Source organism: Rhizoctonia solani, chromosome 10 (genome assembly GCF_016906535.1).
Source record: "Rhizoctonia solani chromosome 10, complete sequence".
Taxonomy (NCBI): domain Eukaryota; kingdom Fungi; phylum Basidiomycota; class Agaricomycetes; order Cantharellales; family Ceratobasidiaceae; genus Rhizoctonia; species Rhizoctonia solani.
Window position 1 is genome coordinate 763,582 of NC_057379.1, and position 25,261 is coordinate 788,842.

At 49.4% G+C, this 25,261-nt stretch overlaps 8 protein-coding genes across 8 annotated transcripts; 6 read left to right on the forward strand and 2 right to left on the reverse strand.

Moving 5' to 3' along the window:
- Positions 1-314: 314 nt before the first annotated feature.
- RhiXN_08421 (uncharacterized protein) lies at positions 315-1,911 on the reverse strand (the record flags this gene model as incomplete). The annotated part of the gene is made up of 11 exons (XM_043328237.1): positions 315-522; positions 572-707; positions 759-824; positions 931-997; positions 1,055-1,110; positions 1,167-1,295; positions 1,350-1,500; positions 1,554-1,598; positions 1,653-1,709; positions 1,761-1,831; positions 1,899-1,911. The coding sequence occupies 11 exons, from the start codon at positions 1,909-1,911 to the stop codon at positions 315-317; spliced, it is 999 nt and encodes a 332-aa protein (XP_043183622.1).
- An 885-nt stretch (positions 1,912-2,796) lies between these two features.
- On the forward strand, positions 2,797-3,621 carry RhiXN_08422 (methyltransferase domain protein; the record flags this gene model as incomplete). Its single annotated transcript, XM_043328238.1, has 2 exons — positions 2,797-3,389; positions 3,438-3,621. 2 exons carry the CDS (start codon positions 2,797-2,799, stop codon positions 3,619-3,621), a joined length of 777 nt encoding a protein of 258 aa, XP_043183623.1.
- Positions 3,622-3,994: 373 nt separating this feature from the next.
- RhiXN_08423 (prolyl-tRNA synthetase) lies at positions 3,995-6,419 on the forward strand (the record flags this gene model as incomplete). The annotated part of the gene is made up of 7 exons (XM_043328239.1): positions 3,995-4,325; positions 4,422-4,732; positions 4,780-4,813; positions 4,873-5,008; positions 5,055-5,111; positions 5,168-5,897; positions 5,952-6,419. The coding sequence occupies 7 exons, from the start codon at positions 3,995-3,997 to the stop codon at positions 6,417-6,419; spliced, it is 2,067 nt and encodes a 688-aa protein (XP_043183624.1).
- A 1,071-nt stretch (positions 6,420-7,490) lies between these two features.
- RhiXN_08424 (uncharacterized protein) lies at positions 7,491-8,499 on the forward strand (the record flags this gene model as incomplete). Its single annotated transcript, XM_043328240.1, has 8 exons — positions 7,491-7,549; positions 7,604-7,690; positions 7,741-7,870; positions 7,929-8,051; positions 8,103-8,165; positions 8,206-8,223; positions 8,276-8,374; positions 8,440-8,499. 8 exons carry the CDS (start codon positions 7,491-7,493, stop codon positions 8,497-8,499), a joined length of 639 nt encoding a protein of 212 aa, XP_043183625.1.
- A 1,602-nt stretch (positions 8,500-10,101) lies between these two features.
- RhiXN_08425 (uncharacterized protein) lies at positions 10,102-11,506 on the forward strand (the record flags this gene model as incomplete). The annotated part of the gene is made up of 4 exons (XM_043328241.1): positions 10,102-10,120; positions 10,162-11,090; positions 11,142-11,339; positions 11,390-11,506. 4 exons carry the CDS (start codon positions 10,102-10,104, stop codon positions 11,504-11,506), a joined length of 1,263 nt encoding a protein of 420 aa, XP_043183626.1.
- A 1,918-nt stretch (positions 11,507-13,424) lies between these two features.
- On the forward strand, positions 13,425-14,650 carry RhiXN_08426 (uncharacterized protein; the record flags this gene model as incomplete). The annotated part of the gene is made up of 3 exons (XM_043328242.1): positions 13,425-13,721; positions 13,777-14,521; positions 14,580-14,650. The coding sequence occupies 3 exons, from the start codon at positions 13,425-13,427 to the stop codon at positions 14,648-14,650; spliced, it is 1,113 nt and encodes a 370-aa protein (XP_043183627.1).
- Positions 14,651-16,762: 2,112 nt separating this feature from the next.
- Positions 16,763-17,460, forward strand: RhiXN_08427 (nicotinamide mononucleotide adenylyltransferase; the record flags this gene model as incomplete). The annotated part of the gene is made up of 4 exons (XM_043328243.1): positions 16,763-16,890; positions 16,953-17,150; positions 17,208-17,298; positions 17,371-17,460. 4 exons carry the CDS (start codon positions 16,763-16,765, stop codon positions 17,458-17,460), a joined length of 507 nt encoding a protein of 168 aa, XP_043183628.1.
- Positions 17,461-18,084: 624 nt separating this feature from the next.
- On the reverse strand, positions 18,085-24,710 carry RhiXN_08428 (3-hydroxy-3-methylglutaryl coenzyme A reductase, hydroxymethylglutaryl-CoA reductase; the record flags this gene model as incomplete). The annotated part of the gene is made up of 19 exons (XM_043328244.1): positions 18,085-18,131; positions 18,185-18,308; positions 18,441-18,567; positions 18,628-18,866; positions 18,921-19,019; positions 19,090-19,161; positions 19,227-19,775; positions 19,830-20,047; positions 20,116-20,261; positions 20,498-20,899; positions 20,965-21,413; positions 21,526-21,869; positions 21,922-22,807; positions 22,944-23,029; positions 23,080-23,104; positions 23,159-23,640; positions 24,058-24,169; positions 24,332-24,433; positions 24,477-24,710. 19 exons carry the CDS (start codon positions 24,708-24,710, stop codon positions 18,085-18,087), a joined length of 4,743 nt encoding a protein of 1,580 aa, XP_043183629.1.
- Positions 24,711-25,261: the final 551 nt, after the last annotated feature.

Here is a 25,261-nt window from a genome sequence, read left to right on the forward strand (position 1 = left end):
GAATGTGTAATATCCAAGCTCCCCACCAATACATATCATCTGTTCCCTAGTTATGACACACGCTTGTAAAATGATTGTGTGACGGCAAGGGTCATACAGGCGGTCAGGATCTCATGACCCCGCCGTTTTTATCCACTCGAATTTCAGATTTCAACCTCTATCAAATTGCACACAGCTCTTATTTTATCACTCAGACCAAGCACAGGATAAACACGAATAGTCATAATTGATAAAATAACGACATGCCACCACGGCTGGGGAGACTCTATCATACTATGGTAAAACGAATGGAGACCGGATGTCAAATAGGAGCCTCAAAGCATAGTTGCATGACGGATGTGGTTCCTCTTCTTCGCAACGCAATGCGCACCAACGTCAAGGCCACCTCGGGCGAACCCATCTCCGCGAATGGCGAGTTCATGACCACCAGCGCATGACTTAACGACACACTGTCCCTTGATACACTGTACTTCGTTGGTGCCCTCCAGAGAAGAGCAATCGTTATCGCATCCACCGCAAGTTCTAGCGGAAGTGTTAATCAGAAATCAAAACACCAAGATAAAATACGTACTCGAGCGAATTCAAAATGTCAACGCATTCGAATCCGCCACGCCCAAACTTGACCTCACAACGAGTCGTCCCGTATGGGCATGTCGATGTGGTGCTTCGCGTCATCGCACCGCTCGGAGTGCTTCCAGAAGTAGCGGCTATGAAACCAAACACTTCATCAACCACTATTTCTAACGACACACGCATACATACGGCAACTTCCTGGGGATTGGGTTCGTGATTGCGAGCAAGTCTGAGCCGGCCGCTGCTGGCCACTAGACGAAAAACACATAAACTTAGTGCCTATGAGGTTATATATGGAAAAAGGTCTTACTATAAGCCCGTATATATCATACATTTGTCTTTACTATCGCTTCCTACCGGTCCAGTGACCGAAAAGACTGAACTTCCCCGATGTTTGGGCATCGCTCGCAGTTGGTATGCGTGTCTGTGATATTTCTCAGTGAGTTCCAAAAAAAATACATCATAGTCGCTCGCAGCCTACTGTTTCCTTGACTAAACCATCCAGCACAACAATTGCAACACGAAGTGTTCCCATAACTAATAGTCGTCAAATTTAGTCGTAGTACTCAAGGTTTTACCCGTAGATGCCATACCTGTTATTGAAAGTACCAGCAGGGCAATCCTTACACCTCTGGCCAGCTCCAGGAGTGTCAGCATACGTACCAGGATCACAGGGTTTGGGATCACATGTTGTTTGAGCGTTACAATACATGCCGGCAGGGCTAAGTCAACGGTTGGTCAGCATTTACCAAACCCGTAGCAGAGTAAAGCCTCACCAAATAGTACAAGTGGTCGATCTACCCTTGGAGTAGTAGCCTTCTCCACACATAGTTTGGCCAGTCGCGCCAGTTCCGTCGGCGTTCCCACCGCTAGGCCTGAATCCACATTGTATGGCCTTGCACTCATTCTCTCGTTGACTGGTTGTCTCTGGGTATGGCATTGAGAGTTACCGAATCGCGATACTTTACAGGAACACTTACGGTCATTGTATGTACCTGCTGGGCAAGCATTCCTATCCCCATTGCCTAGAATAGCGAGACACTCAGATATCAGGTAGAAATAATCAAGAAAATACGTACCAGAGCAGTAATACCCCTGTCCGCAACTCCGACAAGTTCCGCTGACTGAGTACTGGCCTGCATGTAATATTAGCTTCGATATCTATTCTGGACCGAGTCATGACCTACCAGGCTGGCAGGCACGGCGCCAGAGGGATGGTCCAGGAATCGACCCCGAATGTGGGGGATTGACCGGAAGCCTATTACCGGAAAAATAATCACGAACCAATGAGCCTAACTCCTAACTAAACAAAATGGACAGCTTACATAGGATGTCCATCGCCTCCGCTAGGCTTTCCGGTCACACAAATGGCATGACGGAAGCCAGGGCGAGACTGGCGAGCGCGACAGCAGTGATTCGTAGCATGTCGTGAGTGTTAAAGAGAAAAAAGAGAAGAAGACTGTGTAAGAGTGTGCAAGTAAAGAGAGTGGGTGGGTATGTCGAAACTGTGGTTGTTGAATGAGGGAAGAGCGAGGCAGCTGGGGGTGTTATATACCCTTGACATAGGGAGAAATCCAGACCTCCGAGGATGGTCTCCCCCTATCGAGGTCTCGGGACTTGCTCGATTTAGTACTGTATAATGCGTATTGAATAGATTGTTGGTTTCGATTTTCTCATATACTCATATCGGATGCCAAATAACTCTCCGAGTCCTTTGATAAACGCAAGGTGTGTATAATTACGAAGAGATTCATGATGGAGAACTTGGATATGAGGACGTTAGCATTCGCTGAGCATTCATCTATATTACATAGCTTTCGACGTCACGTGCATCAGAATATTGGGTGGCTCGTGGCTAGGCCTAGTTCTGGGTTGGTCAAATTTCTCCAAGTTACTTTTAGCCGGAGGCGTATATTAATCCTATCTAACCTACCCCGTGATATAACATCTCTTTTTTTGTTGTTATGCGACATGCATCCTACCCTTGATGTGCAGTTTCACGCTCCCTTCATATATATAATATTCTATAAAGTCCCAACAAGGTTTTTCTCTTTGCTACGGGAACTGCTAGCTGTATTATAAGCTAGTAATTTTTAGAGGGGATGCCGCACGAGTTATCTAGACGGATCACCCGAACCCCCATCATCCGATCCGGCGCACTCAAAGAGCGCTTAACCATCCGCTTCTCGCTATCTCGGCATACCACCACCAACCATACCGAAAATGCCCCTCCCGTTCCCATTGGAAATTATCCCTCATTACATCCAAGTTGTTCAACTCGGACTCGTACCTACTCTCCGTGACATCCTCTCCCAGCCTTCTCTCTTGCTCAACCCACCCCGCGTCTCGCAATTATTCTTCTCCCACGTATGGCTTATTCTAGGTCCCAACATCGATTCAAATAATCGTTCTACGAAGCATGAGTTATTGTATCCTCATGCGTCGGGTGTGGTAATTGACATTGGAGCCGGCCACGGACACACGATGCAATACCTCGATCGGAAAAGGGTAACCCGCTACGTGGCTATTGAGCCAAACCCGTACATGCACCAACAGATCTATAAAATGGCCGAAAAATGTGGGTTTAGCATTGAAAAGGGAGAGGTTGTTGTCCTTGGATGCGGAGCAGAGGATATAGAAACGATCAGAGAGGCAGTGGGGGAGACCGGAAAGGCCGATACGGTTGTTTCTATTTTGAGCTTGTGCTCGGTTAGAGATGCGAAACAGATTTTAGGAAGGTTGTTAAATGAGGTGGTCCGATCTGGAGGCGAGGTATTATGGTATGAACATGTCAAGAATCCATTGGCCAGCGTGAGGTAAGATATACAAAAGTAATGCGATGAGACCCGCTTACACAAAAGCAGCTTCTGGCAAACGGTTTTCAGCCCCATTTGGGGTCTTGCATTTGACGGATGCCGGATGTGCCAGGATACAGTCGGAATACTCTTGACAGCAACTAAATGGGGAGAGACTTTTGTATGGGACATTCCAGGACAAGAAGGGAGAAGCTTAATGTTTCATCAAGCCGGGCGATTTGTTAAAGCTTAGTTATAATTCTGTCATAGTTAACTATGTTCTGTCAACAAGCCAGATTCGTGAGATCTCGACACGTGACCAGTCGGATGATCAGGGTGTGCTCAGGGATCCGCACCCCGCAGATCTTTTACACTCTGTCGAATACCGGGCAAACACGGACAGAGGCTGGTCCTGGAACGGAAAAGCAAAGTCGTAACGAGACGACATGTTCTATCTTCGCTATGGTGGGGCGTCGCGACGGATAGTGGGACAGATAATTCGGACAAACACAAGAAGTTTATCTGGACGGAGTAATACGATCCGGACGAGGGCCGGGAGCAGATATGAGGAGTCATCACGCCCTCTGCCATTCACCACTTGCACCACTCGATTCTATTCTGCACGTATGGTTGCCACAGACGAACTCACTGCGCGTCTCTCTGCGCTCTCATTGGCTCCTTCTGCTCTGGCTGCCCACCCAGCAGTATCCAATCCTGGCCAATGGAAAGAGGCACTTGGACTAGCTCCCGGGGTCCCAAGCTCGTTTGAGCTTTGCAAAACACTCGTATTCAAACCAAAGACGGCGAAATCAGCAACTCCTGTTCCGGTAGTCGCCATCGCTCGCGACGAGACCGAGACGAGCTCTGGGGCACTCGCAAAGAAGTTTAATCTCAAGGATCTCCGTCTGGCCACCGACGATCTCCTCAAAGACTTCTTTGCCCTTGACAAAGACTCGCGTGAGTCACAATTATGACTTAATTTAACGATGTGTATGTTGATATGAATCAGTGTCTCCCCTTGCCTCACCAAGGACAACTTTTCACGCTGCCAAGTGGTTCTGGACAGCACCATCGCCGGCACATCTGCTCCCCTAGCCCTTCATGCATCCTCTCCCGAAGCTACCGTGTTCCTGTCCGGCAAAGACATCGCCACATATCTCACCAGTCTCGAAACTGCCGAAGCCAAGGTCCATGTGGTCGACTTTGCTGCGCTCAAGGCAGAGGCAGAAGCCACTCCGGGCGGTGTAGGACCAGTTGGTAAGGCTGCCCCCGCGAAAAAGGCCGAGGACGCCAAAATTGAGGGCGCTGTTCAAATTGCGATCGGTGTCAAGAAGGAACTTGATTTCCCTACTTGGTACACCAATGTGAGCCTGCATACTATTCTGTATCATGCAAATTAACTATTTCGCAGGTACTCATTAAAGCCGAGATGATCGACTATTACAGTGTATCCGGGTGTTACATCCTGAAACCATGGTCATTCACCATCTGGGAGCGCATTCAGCAATGGTTCGATTCAAGATCAAGGAGCTCGACGTTGAGAACTCGTACTTCCCCATGTTCGTCTCGAGCAAGGTACTCGAGCGTGAAAAGGACCACATTGAAGGATTCGCTCCCGAAGTAGCTTGGGTTACTCGCGCGTGAGTAAAATGTGGTAGTACTAGGATCTCATCTCACCCCCTACAGTGGAAGCACCGACCTCGAGGAACCCATCGCCATCCGTCCTACTTCTGAAACCGTCATGTATCCCTGTGAGTCCCGACCTTTTCATTCCAAAACCAACATCTAACTCGCCATAGACTACGCGAAATGGATCCAATCCCACCGCGACCTCCCTCTCAAACTCAACCAATGGAATCGGTCGTCCGATGGGAATTCAAAAACCCTCAGCCTTTCCTGCGCACACGTGAATTCCTCTGGCAAGAAGGCCACACTGCCCATCTCACCCGCCCCGAAGCCGACAAGGAAGTCCGGGACATTCTCGATCTCTACCGACGGGTGTACGAAGAGCTTCTCGCCGTGCCCGTCATTCCCGGTGTCAAGTCCGAAAAGGAGAAATTCGCCGGAGGGTTGTATACCACCACCGTAGAAGGATTCGTCCCCACCTCCGGACGTGGAATTCAAGGGGCAACAAGCCACTGTCTTGGCCAAAACTTCAGTAAAATGTTCAATATCAGCGTCGAGGATCCCAACTTGAGCGCAGCTGACAAGGCTAAACTCACGGACCCCGAGGCTGGCAAGGCCTACGTATGGCAAAACTCGTGGGGTCTATCGACTCGCACGATCGGAGTCATGGTCATGGTTCACGGCGATAACCAGGGTTTGGTTCTCCCCCCGAGGGTAGCGAACGTACAGGTCGTGGTTGTTCCTGTGGGTGTGACCGCCAAGACGACGGACGAGATGAGGGAGAAAATCTCGAACGCTTGCTCGGATGTCGTCAAGACGTTGAAGGCCGTTGGCGTAAGGGCCAAGGCGGATTTGCGAGAGGGGTACACTCCTGGGTACAAATTCAATGACTGGGAACAAAAGGTGCGCCTTCCATCCCACTCGAATCTACTCAAACGCTAAACCGTACATTCACAGGGTGTCCCCATCCGACTCGAGATCGGGCCCCTCGACCTCGAGAAATCCAGCACGCTCTCCGTCCGCCGAGACACATCCGCCAAATCCCCGCTCCCGCTCTCCGACATCCAAACCTCCGTCCCGGCCCTGCTCGAAACGATCCAAGCCGACATGTTCGCGCGCGCCAAGGCCGCCTACGACGACCGCCTCAAAGTCGTCAACGACTGGTCCCAGCTCACGCCCACGCTCGAGCAGAAATGTGTCGTCGTTATTCCGTGGTGCGAGCAGGAATCATGCGAAGACGCGATCAAAGACCGGAGCGCCAAGGAAGCAGCCGAGCAAGCTGACGAGCGCAGTCCCTCGTCGGGCGCCAAGTCGTTGTGTATTCCGTTTGACCAGGAGAGATGGGGCGCGCTCGAAAAGGGGACCAAGTGCGTTGGGTGCGGGGCCGAGGCCAAGCGATGGACGATGTTTGGAAGGAGCTATTAATTGCAACTTGGGTGATGAGCTCGAGGGAGTGAGACGGGGGAGCTGTGGGGGTTTATGGGTTGAAAGTAAATTTAGGTTCGCTTTGTTTGAATTGAAAGTGATTTATCCCGTTTGGGACGTATTATATAAGCTCTTGTTCTTTGAATTGAAAATGGTTGGGATCAATAATAATGTTTCGAAGTTCTGAGAATCCTGATAGCGACAATCATACCGTAATCAAGCCACGTTTGTTTTTGTTGCTTATTCCGAGACTGGAGAGCTAAGGGTTGGGTCCAAGGTAACCTGGAATATGGCATAACAATTAACTTCTTCTTAAGACACTTGGTTGTCTTGTTCCTACCACCACCGGCGGGCCTCGGATTTCCCGGACTCAGGCACTCCAGAATGCAACACGCTCAGCCAACAGAACGCTTCTTTTGAAACATTCTTGCGCAATCTCCTCCTTGCGTCTCTTTTGCATTCCCCATCCGACATCGACGTGGCACATGTCCACCATAGCCATTCGCACATTAAGCGACCCTAGGGCTGTCTTTCTGCGAGAAACACCCGCCGCAAGTCAGCTCAACCTCAGAAGCAACTTGATTGGCATTCTCCGCAGTCCGAATTTGTTGATCATCACTGATACCCTGCCTAATTCGTCTCGACAAACATGCCTACCATCTACAGTATGATCTCGTCGAGGTTCTCCAAGCCAATTTTAGTTCGACTGTATACCTAGGGTCCCACTTGCCGTCGCTCTCCATCGAACCAACGCACGTCATTTCGATTAGATATGGTACGTATGTGTCGGTTTCCAAGGACCACTTGCTGCGCACGGAAGAACCAATCGTACACGTATGAAGGGCTATTATTGACCCCATGCTCAAGCTCTCTCGAAGCCTCTGTGTCCCGCTCTTCTCAAGTGCATATACCCGTGTAATATCGGAAATTTATCTCGCGAACGTGTGTGAGCTGGATGAGGTTGTCTTGTAGACCGGCCCGCTCGTAGTAACTAGTGTAGTATAAAAGATGAGGAGGACTGGGCTCAGTTCTTCACTGCAAAACATTCGATCGTTCAGCTCTCTTTTAAACATGCAAGTTAAAGCTCTTGTCGCTCTCGTCGCTTTCTTTGGACTCGTGCTGCTTCTCCAGTAAGTTTGTCACTTGAATGGTGATTTCGAACGAACTAAATGATTCGGGAATAGGTCGAGCGTGCTCCCCCGTCGAGCATCAAGCCGCCCCCAAAGCCGACTGGGTCGCATCTACCTCCCAAGCCTACTTTCTCTCACAAGGTGTGTTTCATCATTATTACTCCAATCAATGACTGAATGTTCGACCTTAGCCTCCCCACCACCTCACTCGGTTGCCGAGCGCGCTGCTCCCAGCGTCAAACCCCCGCCGTTCTCTCACCCAGCCTCGCTTCCTCCGAAGCCTACGTTCTCTCTTCCACCCAAGCCGACTTCTCCCCCAAGGTTTGTTTTGCTTTTATTCAATTATAGCTTCAGCTTAATCGTGTGTTCCGCAATTTAGCCTCCCCCAGCTCACTCGTTGGAGGCTCGTGCTCCGTCGAGCCACCCTCCTCATCATCCTCCAAGCTCGCTTCCTCCCAAGCCAACATTCTCGCCTCCTCCCAAACCGACTTTCTCGGGAGAGGTTAGTCATATATCTACCTTTGGCTTGAAATAGTACTAACGAGATAACTAGCCCCACCCACCTCCCCATTCATTCGAGGCCCGTGCTCCTTCGAGTGACCATCCCATCACCCAAGTTCACTCCCGCCTAAGCCGACATTCTCTCTTCCTCCTAGCCCACTCAATCCGGCAAGGTATTTAGTTAATCTGTTTTCAATTCTTGACATCAACTCACAAGACAATTAGCCTCACCCGCCCCCTCACTCGTTTGAGGCTCGCGCTCCATCGAGCCATCCCCCTCACCATCCGAGCTCTCTTCCCCCCAAGCCCACTTTCTCTCAAAAGGTAATTACTCATCGTACCTTCCTGGGTAGACATCCGTAATGACTTACACATGATTATATCGTTAGCCTCCCCCTCCCCCTCCTTCGTTTAGCTCTAAGCCCCCCAAACCGACCAAGTCGGCCTAGGTATCAGGGATTATATACCAAGGCTAAAAGTCCGCTCCGTGTTTTGGCATCGAATGTCTGTCTCTGGGTAATAAGAGTTCAGCGTATACGAGGATAGGGCTTTTTAACAAAGTTTTCGTGTTTCGTGTTTTCGGATTGTGACTGCGCATTCTTCTCAGATGTACTGCATTGTATGTAGATACTCTGATTTAGACAAGGAGCTTTTTTGCCAGGGAATTGGTACCATTGTGTGTGTGTCTGGAAGGTTAAGGTAAGTATATGCGATCACTATTGGCTGCTGAATATCGGCCGAGTCAAAATGATTGTCCCAAGGCCAGCTGACGCGCGTGTGACTATCTGCTCCGGTCTCTGAATGCAATTTGTACATTTGGTTTCACGTCATAAATGTTAAATAAGGAAATAGTCTCCACTGTCGTGGTACCGGGCCATCCTGGGCCATGGTTAGGGTGCTGTGGAGATATTCTATAAGTTTACGTATGATCAATTTTTTATGTTACTTATCGTATCCGGGCTACCACACTTTGCTTAACTGTGATTATACCGGGCATACAATAGCGTGATTATTATGCCCAGTTAACAAGAGCATACTCAGTCGGCCGTAGCGCTAGCCCCATTTATATCTTTCTTTCTTTATCCACTCGGAAGACACACCGAGGCCACAGCATGAAATCACCCGCTCATCTTCATCCAAATACTTCGCTTAACACACACCCCTAACGTTAGCCGTAATCTACACAGCACTGCGGGAGAAACCTCGTCGGTGATGTGCCTGGCTTCACACCTGTCCAAGCATTATTATCTGAGTAGCCGCATTCTACATGTTTCAATAGATAGACATGGGAAGAGCAAGAAAAATTGGTGAATGACGCCCCGAGTCGAAGAAGACGTCTGCACGAAAGATTCAAATAAAGACGTCAATATACTGTACACGACTGAGTGATTACATAAGAAGCTAGCTTTATGTCAGAGACCTCCGAAGCACTCATCCGTTCAACCGCGACCATGACTCACTGACACCAAGCCGTAAAAGAACATCTCTTTGACCTGAGGCGCTTTCGGTCCACGCCGAGAATTTGAACGACAATGCGCAGGGAGATAGGATTCAATATATATGTCTTAGTGCTTGCTCGACTCGAACACTACTGGAGGCGATGTTGCTCACACATATCTGCCGATCACATTGGGGGGCAGGCCAGTTATACGCATGTCCTTCCATGAGGCGAGAAATTAGGGGGGGAGGAGGGACAAAAGCCGGCTGCACAGCATGTGACGGTGAATTGTCAAAGGTGGGATTCCAGCACAATAGCCAGATCTGATGAACAACCCCGATGAGGCTTCCTCAGCAACAGTGTTTTTTTTTTCAACTCATTCTCTTCCGCCCAAAGGACTCCCACCAACTACGACCTTGGAGGTGTGCATCCAGAAGCCTCCATACGTGCCGCCGATATAAGTGGGTTGGCCGTGGTTGCAGGAGCTACACGCGTAAAGGCTGAAGGCGTTTCATCCCCAGGTTATCAATACACGTCGCGTACGTACGTCTTGCTTGGATTGGCCGTCTCGGTCCAGACCATATTGGCGGTCAGCAGCAGTTAAGATCATAGAATGGACGAGTCCACTCAAGGTGTGCAACTGAACTCCCTTTATTGAAAACACGTCGTGCAGAGCCGACCCCGAGCTTTTACTTACCCAAGCCATTAGAGCAGGACATGGCCTTTGTCGACCCACATTCACGTTTCAATCCATACATGCCACCGATATCAACGAATTACTCACGTTTAAAGCCGAAGTCATCCTATAATTATGTGGCCGCGACCCCGACCACCACTCCAACCACAGCTTACCCTCCCTCCACCTACCATCACCACTACCGCCCGGCGTCAAGTGCTTCTTTTACTAGTTTTGTTCCTCCGTCAGTGGCTGAGCAAACAACCTTCTCTCGCTCGCCAGCCTCCACATCCAGCCAGGTCTCGGACCCTCCCAGACAGTACTTCAATCCTCACAAGGGACCTCCTCCCTTTACCCATTTTCCATCTACTGAGTCCCACTCCTCGGCCGAACGAGAAGATGACCACTATGAATCAATCAGAACTCAGAAAGAGCAACAGGAGTCAGATGCCCATGTTCGCCGGGCGCGTCTAATTGCGGAAAAGAATGCGACACTCAAGCGCATGGAGGAACGGCAGCTCAAGGCGCAATCACAGTCTTGGTTCGAGGAGTCTCAGCGGTTGGCCACTGAGGATGCTCACAAGAAGGATGATGAATGTCGACGGGCGGAGGAAAAGCGCCGGATGGAACAGGCGAAAGCTGAGGAGCGAAGGGCACATAGCTCCGGACGAGAGCGCAGGTACGAACGGGAACGCTCTCAAACCCCCGACATTCCGAACTGGACGAACGGAAAGGGCCATGATGGGCGGTTCAAGGACGAGCATGGGTTCGACTCCGGAAGTGAACGTGCAAAGACTGGGAACCGTTCCCGTGAATCAGGCAAAGCTCGTGAACGAGTTGACAAAAATCAACCGCAACGTCCTAATTCGCCTTCGTCAGTAGCTGACGCCTGGGCCACCTATGAAAAGGCGTGCGCCGAACTCATGGTATGATCACAGAGGTTTGGCATGTATGCGCACTCGCTAACTTCATGGCAGGGCGCCAATCCTTCTGATGAAAAGATGAAGAGCAGCCTCAATTTCTATACTATTCCATGGCCGGTTTTAGGTCAAGCTAAATCATTCCATGACTTGACCAGCCAGAGTATTGCTGCATTTATTCTCTCACCTCATCACTCCCAAGGCAAAACTCCAAGGGCTCGCCTGCGTGCTGCCATTTTGGTCTGGCACCCCGACGTAAGTTTGATATCATTATTTTGCGCTCCGTGGTGACGTATTTTATGCAGAAATTTGCACAAAAAGTTCTTCCACGTGTTACTGATTCTCATCGCCTTGCCGTCAGCGCTGGCTCTGATATCATTGCACGCGTGCTCACAGAACTCATCTCCACACATGGCAATTAAGTGGTGCTCTGTCTTCCCCCTGTCTCTGCGTTTCATCCCCCCAGTCATTTTCCCGATTCATCTCTGTTATTCCCTCGCACAGAGCGAGCTCAACGCACATTGCATTCCTCACCCAATTCACGATGCAGCGGAGTTTCTTGGCTCCACCCAGAAGAGAAAACGTGATACCCATTCCTCATATCCCCTCCATCAGAACTTGGCAACTTAGCGCGACGTCCTGCTACCGCTTGCGGCTGCAACTTTTACAACTTCTATCGCACAAAATTCTGCAAGCAGCTGAGACGCCTACGCTTTGGACGCAAGGCGCCTCTTTGGGTTACTGGATCCAAAATGACAGCTTGGCTGATTCCCTTTCGATTTCAACCACCACCAACCCCAGCGACGCAGTCTAATGAATCGCCCATGTCTAGGCCCGTAAACCCCATACGTTATTCGCTGACTGTTTCCTCAAGCGGGCACTCTGCATTTTACACTGTCTCTTTGCCCCGGTGACTCGCAGGGCGTGTTGCAACACTAATGGACCGCACTAAGCTATGGCCAAGGACTTATTAACATTTGCGTTGTTTTACGATACGCGAGGGACTAGAACCTAATGTAATTGTACATTTTATCTAATCATTCTTTATTTGTTCGGCTGGAATTTGGTTGGCCCAATTTTCTTGTATGGGCACCGACTACAACCCCTTTTCGTCAATCACGATGCTTTATCTTTATGTCGCTTCGTTATGCTTTTACCTGCCTCGATGATCGCTTCTTATGTTTTTCTTTCTTTCTCTCTCTTTTTTGATCGGCGGAAAGACACAACGCTTACTTTAAGGCCACACCCCTGAAAGTCTGTTGATATGCTCCGCTCCTGTATGATTATCACGATCAACTGCTTCCCGGTCATCGCCGTGAGGCCAATCCTCTGGGCATGATTTATCAATGTGCTGGTTAGGTGCAATAGAAGATGCAGCACGAGGTGTATATAAAGCAATTATACGAGGGAGCACTGTTCGTCCATAGTAAATCTTATTGCTCAGAAAGTCCATAAGTCATTTGTTTTTATCGGGCACAGAATAAAAGCACATCCCTAATTGGTTATATAAGTGGAGTGCAATTCGCCCCTATCGACTATACGCGTGGTGGAGTCTGCCAGTATGAGCGCACACGTATACGTTACTTGAAGCCCTCGAGTCACTTGTAGTTGCTTGCCAAACCTCTATACGGAATGAGTATAACCATGTCATGACATTACTCATTTACCAGTTATAGAACGTGGTTCATGGATGACCCCAAATTTAGAACAGCCTATCGAGAATTATGCTCTGGGCAAAATTGCTGTCCTCCTTTCAGAGTCTGGGTACCGGCTTCAAATGAAAGTAGCAGCCGGTCTGGGTACATTTAATTTTTCCGATAAAATAAGTTTGGTGTCTTTCTGTATATACGGACCCATGGAGATAACTCGCAGATCACCACGAGGTTGAAGTTCCGGTCGTAGATTACATGCAAGCTATCAATCAAACTCTAAAGCACCGACGGTACCGTCATCTCCGGCAATAGCGATTTCACCAGCAAATCATTAGCCTCAACTCTCCGTAATAGTAGACTCGCTAGTCACCATGTTGTCTAAGTAGCGTCTTTAAATCAAGATGGTGGGAGGTCATCAAGAGAGGGGGAACTTAAGCCAGAGGTCGGCCCCGCCTTGGACTCCCCGAAAATACATTGGCAATTCCGCCGCCTGGTACCCCAGCACCGACCCCCGGCACCCCCCGCCTTGGCACCCCCTAACCAGTATATTCCTCTCGCAGGCCAGACTATATAAACCAGAGTACCCCTTGTTGGATTCCTCGCCCTGGCCAGATTCTACACTCGTACTCTCGTACTCTCTATCATACTCACTCTTACCTCGCTCACCACCTCTACATCCTCTATAACCATGTTTTCCTCTAAAAATAACTCTAACTCTACCTCTACCTCTACCTATTCTAGCACCCCCTCCGATACACTATTCGTCATGATGACCCCTTCTATCCATAGCGAGTCCACTACAACCCACTCGTCGAAGGTGGCATCATTCAAGTCCTCTCGTCGTGCATACAAGCAAGTCCTGGCGAAGCTTCACGCCGGGCTGACTTTATTAAAGCCCAAGACGAAGAAGACGAAGAAGTTCGCGACCGGTGGCCAATTGGCGCCGGTCGCCGCAGATGCACCTGCTGAGAAGTTTGGACACCCAGTGAGTGGCACCAGATATGAACGGGCGACTTCCATATCTGACCTGACTCGGCCAGACTCGGGCTGTCGACCTTCCTGATGCCTACTATGGCTGGGAATATGCCTCCAAGACCTCGGCCGAGTACATTGTGAAACTATTCAACTGCTCCCCTATTTTGCCTGAAGATGGGTACCCCGAGCTGGGCGAGTTCATCGCCTACGCACTGTTCATTTTCCAGGTCGATTCACGGGCTAACGACTATGCGCTCTCTCTCCTGTCGAAACTGAAGATGGCGCATCCGGATTTCCAGCCGGTTTGCGGTCACGCAATATACCTTGCCGCGTTGACCCTTGCAGCGAAGATGACCGGGCACGGATACGTATCCCCCGAGTGCTGCATGATGGCAGGACAGTGGATGTTCACTACTGCTCAGATAGAGCTAAACGAGCAGTTCCTTGGTGATCTCCTGTGCTGGGATCTCGACGTGAACCACGAGCAGATCGAGTCGACCAGGGAACACGTTCGAGTCGGGCGCGAACCTGATGTGGAACCGGTACCCCTGACCCCTGAATACGATGACGATACCAGTTCCATTTATTCGACCGATTCTTGTTCCTCCCTCTCGACTTGCTCCATTCTCTCGACATGGTCGCTACACTCGATGCGTGGATGGGATGAGTCAACCCACAACGACTCGGCTATCACGACGGCACCGGGCGAGAAGGTCAACACAAGCCCATACGGTGATGTCGAGATCTGGAGAAGTCTTCGCACCTCACATCCGTCCAAACAGCCCAGGCCTCCTTGGGGTAGTGTGACAGGTAAAGTGTAAGTACGCCTCCTACGGGTGAGTTCTTGGTATCTGACTACAGAAAGCAGATGGTTCTGTGAATAACCCGGTAAACCCAGTAATTGCCAGACTGGTCCGGTTTATCGCCGACGCCTCATAATGAGCTGCAGCCCAATGCTGGGTTACTGGTATATACCCTTATCCTAGGTTTGATTCTATTTTGGTCTCGTTCTTGGCATCGGGTTTGGTTTGGTTTCGCGTTTCGGTTCTTCTCTTCTTTCCTCGCTCTCCCAAAAACTCCAAAAACTCCCAAAAAAATCACAAAACAAAAAACCCTACTAGAAAAACGTCAAAATTACAAAACCTACAAAAAAAAACTCATTCATTTTCGCTTTCAAATCTTTAATTTCTCTCACTCTTGGATTTTCCCCTAGTGTTCAGCTTATGTGATCCGACTAACCTACTTTGCCTCCCTAGACACTTCTGTAGGTACCCTGGATCCTTCAAGACCTGGACTTCAAAACCTTAGGACACCGAACCTGGAGCTCTCCCTGGATCTGGATCTCTCGACTGGGCTCGAATCTCTGGCGCTAAACTGACTAGAACTTGATGATAGCAATCTTTGGCTCTGGTGGGTCTCTATCTCTGGTGGGTCTCTATCTCTGGCGGGTCTCTATCTCTGGCAAATCACCATCTCTGGCGGGTCTTTGGTCCTACTGTGGCGCTCTCTTGTTGTTATCTATAGCTCTCACTACTTGTGTCTCTGGTTCTAGTCTCTGGGTTCGGTCTCTGGCTCTGGTCTCTGGCCTTATCACCTTGAAGTCTCTTAGTACTGGCGGCAACGAAAATAAGTAGGTAGTAAGTTATATTTTCTTCTCAGTCCATTAATTTGGACCGAAAAAAGGGCCGGATATACGAGTCTGCAGTTAGCTTTTGCTAGCCAGACTCGTATATCCGGCCCTTTTTTTCGTTAGGAGCATTTAATAATGGGGGACCAGGGGTCTCGAATTGGCGGATGTATGCGTGGTATTGTTCCATGTCCTTCCTAGAAACATGCAATGACATTTAAAACTTCTTTGAAACCGAGAAAGTTCGCAGCTTTAAGAGATCAAGCCTCGTGAATAAACCGCGAATCGTGAGGCCGAGTGACAAAGACACTCACATCATTTTGCAATGGTAGTAGCTATTGGGCCGATGCAGGGAGATGGCTGATTGCACATACAAGAGTGTGCTGTTAGAAATGGAGTCATAGTGCACAAGTCAAATGAAGGGGTGTTTCACTCTTGAAGTTCAATTCGATCCGAGTACATAAGCGCACATGGTTGTACAAAATTCAAAATCATTTCAAGTAAGTCCGTTCCAGCTATCGCAGCTACCTATCCTCAATCAGTATATGCGATACTCTTTCATCATTGCAGATCACTATGGGCAAGGCTCATTGGTGCCTCATGCTTGACATTCACAGTACCAGTGCACTTAGGTATATTTTCGACCCAAACTTTCGAAGTTCTCGTTAGGCGTGGTGTATTGCGCCCATCACTTGTTGGGCACCTGGCCGCCAATACGACACACTACTAGATTGGCAGTTCAACTTTAATTGACTGAGTGATTTGCACTATACCGCATATAAACATAACTTATGTACCTAATTGTGTTGGGATGCCACGCCAAAACCTAGTTTGATACTGATCTGACCTAAAGCGGACTTTGAACGATTGGCGATGAGCATATAGATAGCGCCTTGATGCATGTATTGGGCGTGTTGACCTTCACAAGGCGCTTAGTATAGATTCGATTTTATTATAACTACACCCATAGCTGTTCTTCACTATCAACCAGTTCTTGCCAGGATATGTATTCTCAAACATACTCTTCATATAAAGCCTCAGATAGACGAGGTATGTGTTACCTCTAAAAACAAGTAGGTTGCTCACAAGACCGTATAATTTAGGTTCGGATTCAAGCTCGGGTAGTACTTTCGTTGGAGGTGATTACTTTGCTCTGAGTTCCGGCTTGGAAATCAAGAGCGGGTGCACCCCTGCAACAGTAAAGGTGGAAAGGGACATGCAACAGGTCAGGTCTTGAACTAAAATCACTGATTGGGTTTTCAGCTAAAAGATTTAATTTTGCGCACCCTGCAGATAACTGTAGAAGGTAGCGTGTAAAATAGATCTGTTCACTTGATAAGACTTGACTGACCGATCGGAAAGGGTGTCGGACGCTGGGAGTTGTCTCCACTTTTATCGCCGGGGTGGAATCGCAATGTCTCGGGATGGTTACTGATGTCAAGGACTCACCTCGTCCCCGGGTTATCGAGGCCGCGAGTGCATTGCTTCTAACCGGACTATTATTATCGTCGTTTGGAGCTGCCCTTGCATTACTCGCAGCTCGATGGTTTGAGTAAGTAGAGACAATAAACGTCCAAGTATATGTTGTATGGTTGACTAATCGTATATTATTAGTTTACTGAAAGATGAAGAGGTTGAAATATTGGAACTCCAATGGAGTTGTGCTCGAAGGCAACGTAAATGTACTAAAGGAAGCGAACCTGACAACGAGAGCAAGTCACAAATTGATGTCATCATAGACGGTCATGAAAAACACTGGAAGGACTTCCTAGTGGCAAAGGCTGTGAGCGCAACCCTTTTTGTCGTCTTCGGGTAAGTACCGTTTTCTTCGTGCTTGATCAAGCGTAACCTCAAAGTACTTGACGATAGTGGATTTATCACATTCGTGGCAGCAATGGTCTTGTACAGCTGGGTAGCCCATCGGTTGACCACAGCCATTGTTACTACAGTTATTGCTGTGGTGAGTATCCCATTCGTACATGTCAGAGATATGTATACTTTCAAAAGATTATGAGCTGATAATCATTCTTAGCTGGGAACCTGTCTAATTGTCACCATGCACTTAGACTTTGAATTCAAAGGAACTCTTCGATACATGTCCTTCGAGAGGATAAGGATTTAAGCTTGAAGAACATGAGCCTTCTGATGGGGGATGATTAAAGTATGATCGTACAATATGGTATGATATTGGGCTTTGCCTATTTATAGGGTGTGGGGATCATGGGTATGGTCGTTCTTTGCGTGGTGCAGCTATGGCATTCATTTTGTGTTTATCTTTGGAATTCCCTATATGGATATGTTTGCTATTTCCTGAATGGATATGTTTGCTTTTGAGTTTTGATAGTGAACATGTACTATACAAGTACAGAGTTTCAGCATAGCAATATGTGGGATATGTTCCGAAGAGGGAACTGAATATGTCTTTTGTATGAACATGCATTTATAGCCATAGCTAGTAGTTACCGCACTATTGGCACTCTCGGAATATTTTCATGGAAATTTGTTTACTCAAGTGACGAGGAGAATCTCTGTTTGAGAAACCATACACATGAGGTTCGACGGCCCCTAGTCTTATCACCCATCTCGATCACTGTGCATATACAATATATATCCAAGTTGTGCGATGCAAATATACCGCGCATATATGCACCAAAAAGGTTCAATCCTCGATTCATTCAATCAAGAAACATATACTAATTATACAGTGATTCAGACCGGCACTAACGCCTCGAACTCTATCTCACATCTAACAATTGTTGTACAGTTGCTTGGAACGACGCTCAGCAGTCATAGCTATTACGAATCACATCAGCTTACAGTCACAGAGATAAGAATCAGTAACGCACCAGCAATCAAAGCGGCACCCATGCCGGATCCATCTTCGGCATGGTGGGTGACAATGTTTTTGCCCTTGTCTCCAAAAATGTCTATCAGAGCCTCGTGGACTCTGTCGGCGAATCCTGGGTATTTCTGCGCAATAATAGAGCGGATTTAGTATGAAACAAAGGCAAGGAAATAATACCCGAAATTTCTTCCGAGACATCACATCGGCTGGGTGTGGGAGGCGTGGGGGGACTGGGATCAGAGCAATTCGAGACTCACGCTATACAAACTACCATCCGCGGCGACAGAGCATCCCTCATCCAGATAACCTCCCTTGGTGACAAGGGCAGCGATGCCGCATGCGCTCAGCCTTGCAGCCCTACGACCGACAAGCTTCGCCAGTGCCCTGGGTCCAAAATTTCAGCATCCCCTCACCCTAACGCTCCCAATTCCTCCCTCGGCTCACCTGAAGAATTGCCTCTCCGCCAAAGTAGTCTCAATTCCATAGAAGTGCGTAAAGATCCCGACAATCGTTAAAAGCTCATCGGTGGGATCGGACTCCATAAGGGATAGGAAGGCAGTATCGAAAGAATAGGCCTTTTCGATTTTGTACGTATTTTGACCCAGGAATAAAACACCCTCATCGATGAGTTCGCAAACAATGAGACGCAGAATTTCCCCGAGATACCGACCAGAGATGAGTTTCTGAACAAAAAAAACGGATTGGTTATTGTGGATATAGAATTGGGGCGGATATACCTCGAAAGCTTGTTCTCCTGGTTTGTTGCTAGTTTCGTCGACAATAACATCGTATTTAGTTCGAGGCAAATGTTGGTGCTCGAATGAATCAAATGCACCCTAGAAAAGCCATTCATTGAGTCACATGTGAGCTCAATCAACTAGACTAAATGTCATAGCGGCAACTCACCCATTCGCAATTGATAGCCATCAACTCATCATCCGGAAGACCAAGATGCTTGATCTTGGGAATATTCGAAATCTAAGCGTATTGGGGCGCCACGCCCGGGTCAATGCCGCTCCACCGTCCCGTGAAAGATCTCAAACCTTTTCCATATAGGCAGCGTTACACCCCGTGCCCAAAATGACCGCGATCTTGGTGCGGGGGTTAACATAGCTCGAGGCGATGAGTGTACCGGTCGTATCGTTGATGAGGGCAGTCATCTTGATCGGCACCTGAGCCTTTTCCAAGGACTTTCTGAACATCTCGGCAACGTCTCGTCCTTCGGTGTTGGGTGCACCAAAGCCCTTGGTCCAGCGAATAAGCTTGCCATGATCAATCCTATCCTGGGCACACGGATAGCTGAAAGTAAACCCGAGTGGGAGTGCGCCATCCGGCCCAAGCTGAAGACCTTCTCCTAGGTGAGACTGAATAAACGTCTTGAGACACTCGGCACAGAAATCAAATAGCTTCTCGCCGTCCTCCTGCTTTTGTTCTTCAGTCAAACGATACTTGGTCTGTGTGATTTCGAATTTGCCGTTGGTAAGGAGCGTGACGAGACAGACACGGAGATTGGTTCCTCCCAGATCGACCGCGAGGTAGTCGCCGCTTTCCTGGCCATGGGGCCACCCAAATACGAATGCGGGGATCATGGGCTGAAATGAAACATCAATGAAGAGTCATCATTGGGCATTATCGAATGTACTCACCACAACCTGGTCGTACTCGGCCAGTCCCTTTTCAAGTGTCTCGTCGAACGAATCGACGATCATGCGCATACGCTGAGGGGTAAGGGTGAACAGACTCTCGTACTTGCGCAGATGGTCCGTCATCGTCTTCTTTGTCGCATGGGGGAGTTCATTTCCATCTTGCGTACGAGTGTGGTACGCAAGAGTCATTCCAGACGGCGTCATCAGACTACCAGAGCCTACGCGATGAGTCGCGTTGCTTGTCGATTAGCAGTAATCCCCAGTACCCAATCCAAGCCATACTCACCTCGACGGCTGTTCCCCGGCGAATGATGGAACGAAGGCCTACGAATGGCCTTGACCATATCATCGTCGGTCAGATGGGGCATCAACGGCTTGATTGCGCTCGCCATGGTCGTTGGTGGTCGTTGGTACGGATCCCTGCACCCCAAGCTACGATACTGACGTCAATTTCAATTACCCGCACGTGAGAGCCACAACTCTTAATTTTATCCGAGGGCAATCCTAACCCTATTCTGATATAAAACCTATGTACTATATAGACGTATGTATATGCAACATGACAACAACAAAGATATCACAACAGAGACAAGAGGAGAGAGAGAAAAAAAAGATATAAAAATCCAGTATCCATACAGTCATATCATGCATTCGTATTCACCACATACCCGCCTCCATCTCTCCCAGGGATCACATTCCCATTCGGCAAGCTCCCATTCGATACACTCCCACTTCGGGCTGGTGGCGTAGTGAGAGGGGCGAACATCGGGGTCATCGGTCGGCTGGCCAGAGGAGTAGCCGGGGCAGAACGATTGTGCGCCATGTGCGCCTTGATCAAGTGACCAGCCGCCAACGCGCTCATAAGACTCAACTCGCCGGCCATGACGGCTGCGCAGATGACACGTGCGAGGCGGCGTGCATTGTGTCCGGGAGATGTAGGGTGTGCACCTCTGAGACCGAGCATATCAAGCATCGCGCCCTGGGGTTCGAGGATAGTTCCACCGCCGACGGTACCGCATTCGATAGAGGGCATAGAGCAGGTCATGAGCAAGTCTTCACCGCCATTAATCCTAAAACCACCCAATTCTCATTCAATACCTCATCAACCCAAAACGGGCAATAATAATAGACTCACGCTTCCATCAAAGTTATACAATTCGAACTCTCAACGTTTTGCGCAGGGTCCTGGCCAGTCGCCAAAAACATGGCAGTGAGGATATTGGCAGCATGGGCATTGAAACCTCCGATCGAGCCAGCCATCGCGCTCCCGATCAAGTTCTTCTTGATGTTCAAGTTGACCAAGTCCGCGACCGTAGTCTTGAGCACCGACTTGACGACCTTGCCGGGTATAACAGCCTCAGCAACGACCGACTTGCCACGCCCCTCGATCCAGTTGATAGCAGCCGGCTTCTTGTCCGTGCAGTAGTTACCGCTGAGCGCGAGGACGCTCATCTCGGGGAAGTACTCGCTCATAGTCTCGAGTGCCCTTTCCGTGCCCTTGGAAATCATGTTCATGCCCATGGCATCACCAGTCGACGTAGCAAAGCGGACATAGAGAGTGCGGCCGGCGATCGTGGTCTTGAGCTTTTGGAGACGAGCAAAACGAGAAGTCGAGTCAAATGCATCGCGGAGGATGGAAGCACCTATACACCTAAATTAGCAATAATCCAATAATTCTCATTGGTTCAGGGCTCACCTTTTGGAGAATCGACCCATCGCTTGCTTGGGCCGCGAGGGTAACACTGGGGAACTCGATAGCGGGTCCACGGGTCATAGCATCCTGGGTCAAGACGGTGGTAACTCCTCCCCCGGCGTTCAAAGCCTTGCATCCGCGCGAGGTCGAGGCAACCAAGGTACCCTCGGCAGTAGCCATAGGAATAGGATACGACTCGCCGTCGATGATCAATGGTCCAGCAATACCAAGAGGGATAGGCATGTAACCGACGACATTTTCGCAGCAGGCACCCTGAACACGAGCATAGTCATAGTTCTTCATAGGCAGCGCCGAAGCTTCAAGAGTCTTGGTTGCAGAAGCACGAGCTGGAAAACACCGTTAGTCGCGATACTCGAGAGAAAATACGAAACAACTCACAAATCAATGCACGACGAATCCTAACCGCACGCTCAAAATCGCTCAAAACCTTCTCCAAAGCATAAGGGGCGATCTTTCCACGTTGACCGAGCAAAATGACTTCCTCATCAGTCAACGTAGAGGGACCGTCGGCCTCGAAGACCTTGAGAACCTCGTCATACTCCCTTCGGCCGATCGAAGCCTTGTCACCGCTCGGAGTACCAAGGGGAGTATTGATAGCAATTTCTTCGCGCTCACGAGTGGCGGGGGGTTCAGGGGAAGGAGAGGGTTCAGGAGCAGGAGGGGGGATATCAGAACCAGTATCGACTTGCAAAGCACCAGTGCCGTGTCCGTTAGCAAGAGGCTTGTGTTCCTCTTTCTTCCCATCTTCTTCCTTGGCAGCATAATCGACGGCACCAGCAAATGTAACAACGCCAGGAGCCTTGATAGGGAACCCATGGCTCGTCGCACCGCTACCAATACCCTTGAGGAGATAGCCGTTCAGGAAAACGGAGACTGCGAGTGCGAGTACAATCCATTTGCTCAGAATCGGATCACCGACAAGAGTGGACCATTCAGACATGAACGAATCAAAGCGACCTTGGGAATGAACAGAGGTATCAAAGTGGACATCCTTGGCGCTGGCGTTGAGCTTCTTGGATGCGAGAGGAGAGATAACCTTGACATGAACGGGAGGGCCGGCACGAACGAGAAGAGCCTCTCCACCAGCATCGTTGACAATTTGGTTGAGCGCAGCAGCAATAATCGGAGACGAAAGATCGACACGAGAAGGAGGCTGCTGAGCAGTGCGTTGGATGTGCGAAAAGTAGGTGTGACGCTTGAGCGCGGTTGCTGGAGTAAGAGTGGTGCAAAGATTGAGCACGTGAAGAGACAAGAAAGCGACAATCTGGACGATGGACCGGATCGAGACATGAAAGGAAGACCCAGGCACGCGTGGCGAAAATTCGTTCGACAGCCGTATGATGCAAGGCGTGGCAATATTGTCAGAAAATCATCCCGGTCATACCCGCGTAATTACTCACGAGCAGCAACTTTAGACGCGCAGCAGGACTCTCGACCTCATCAGCGCCAGATCCCTTGACACCAAATAGAGTATTCGAATGCGCTTCTGAACGGGCAGTGACTCTTCTACGCGCTCGCGCTCGGAGCGCCTCGCACTCCTCAAAGTCTTGATGCGGTTGACCTGAGCACAGCAGGACATGAGCACGTAAATAGAACATGCGTAATTATGACTCACCTCGGTCATGACGTTCAGGATGGCCACGTAAAAAGTGAAAAGCGCAGCACAGTCGCAAGCGAGAATCAATGCAGCAAGGGCGCAGAACTCCTTCAAGCCGCCTACACCGCTCGCAGCTCCGAGTCCGAGTACAGCAATTTCTATGGCATAGTCACGGACAACACCAGGTCCTACCGAATCGACAGCTTCCCGAACGACTTGAGCAGCCGTCTTGGCCGAACTCGAGCTTGGCTTGAGTGCAGATGGAGTAGGAGATGATGCAGAGGCGCGTCTGGCAGGAGTTATGATCCCCGAGATGGGTGTAAAACTAGGGTGCGAGAAGACGGCACGAGCGATGCGAAGGGGCTTGTCAAATCCAACGGTTATGACGAGGAAGGGTAGTGCTTCGGTGAGGGCAACAGGATCGAGGGGGATGCCGAGCAGTAGTGAGAGGGGCAGCGAAATAACAAACGCAAAGGTGCTCGAGATGAGAATGGTAGAGGCTGAGTAGGAGAACATATTTGTTAGCATCGTAAAAAGAGGAAACGGATGCCAGGGGAACTGATGCGAGAGAGGTGATGATACAGTAGATGCAGTTAATGAAGTCATTGTGATATAGGAAGAACGAAGAACAAGATGTGTAGAACGAAAAGGCAATAAGTCAAACAAGAAAAGTGTGGTAATGATGTAGCACGGTGTTAGTCGCGATGTGATATACACCCACGAGGGACCAGCGGGGAATATATTTGGAGGAAGAGCGAAGACAAGATAAGCAATTTATAGTCGAGGGCAGCCCACGATCAAAAGGCTAAAGCTTCGACGGCGCCACAACCGACGTGGGGTGTATTGTCAGAAGTGAATCAAGTATGACCATGATCTTATGAAGGCAAACGAAACAAAGGACAAAAAGTGAGACTCACCAAGCCAGAAGTTTGAGCCAAGCTTCCTGGCCTTGAGAAACAAGTTGACAAAAGTCATGTGCATGACGATATAACCTGCGAGTACGATCAAAATGTCTGCAGAGTCGGCACGCTATATATGCCATGGAATGCACCGGGTCCAGGTATTCAGGGGGGCGTGGCAATGTCAAGAGGAAGAGCATGACCGAATACGGAGGAACGGATTAGCGCGCAGAGCGAAATGAAAAGACCAGATTGGTTAGTGTAGGCGCCAGGAATAGCAAAGATAACATACCTTTGCGAGGGCCCAAAATCGGGCAAACATGGCTCTAATCGCAAATCCTACCCAACGATCACCGGCATTGACGTCTGGGCCACTCTCGCCAACCAATTCATACTTCGGATCAGTGTTCGGGTGTTTGCGGTAGCCGATTGCTGACAAACGTCGTGGACGACGGCAAGGAATTTGGCCGGACCATTGGGCTCTTGAGTGTATAGACAAATTCGGGAGTTGATTCGGCAAGTGCAACACAGTCGTTGGGGACATGGGAGCGACAGAGAGAGCGGGAAAAGTTGGAGACTGTGTCGAACATTGCAGGTGAAAGTTCCTTGTTTTCGGGGCGGGCCTGGGAGCGCAGACCACCAGTGGGACCGACGTCGGGCTGGAAAACCATATGGACGAGGTCCCTTTTGGAGTTGGAGGCAATCCACTGTGCCTCGTCGGCAGGCCAGCCAGCGCCTCAGTCGAGCATATGCCGGTTCGAGTCGGGCCGAGCTTGCGGAATAGGGTACAACAACTTCAGATGTTTTGAACGCGTGCAGAACCTGGAAATACGCTAGTGTGACAATGACAAAGTCGATACAATAAATTCGATCGGTTGCTGAGACGGATAGGCCGACACTGCGCGCAATAGTCCGCGCAACATCTTGCCCAATTAACACGAATTAAACCAAGCCTATATTTACAATTCGTCAGCTACCGACCTATAAAAACACGTCGCGGCTCACCTAGAGTGTGGTGGTACGACCGATTTTTCGCTGGGGGGTATTTCTGTCGGATCCAAATCGCACCTCACTGAAAAAGGGTCTAGACCCTCGACATTTCAAACCCCCCCACTTCCCCCCACAACCCACTCGCGTACGACGACTACAAATACTCCACCCTTGGCCCATGGGTGTCGTAACACTCCTCCGACGTCGACATACACGTCCTCGACGCGGGAAA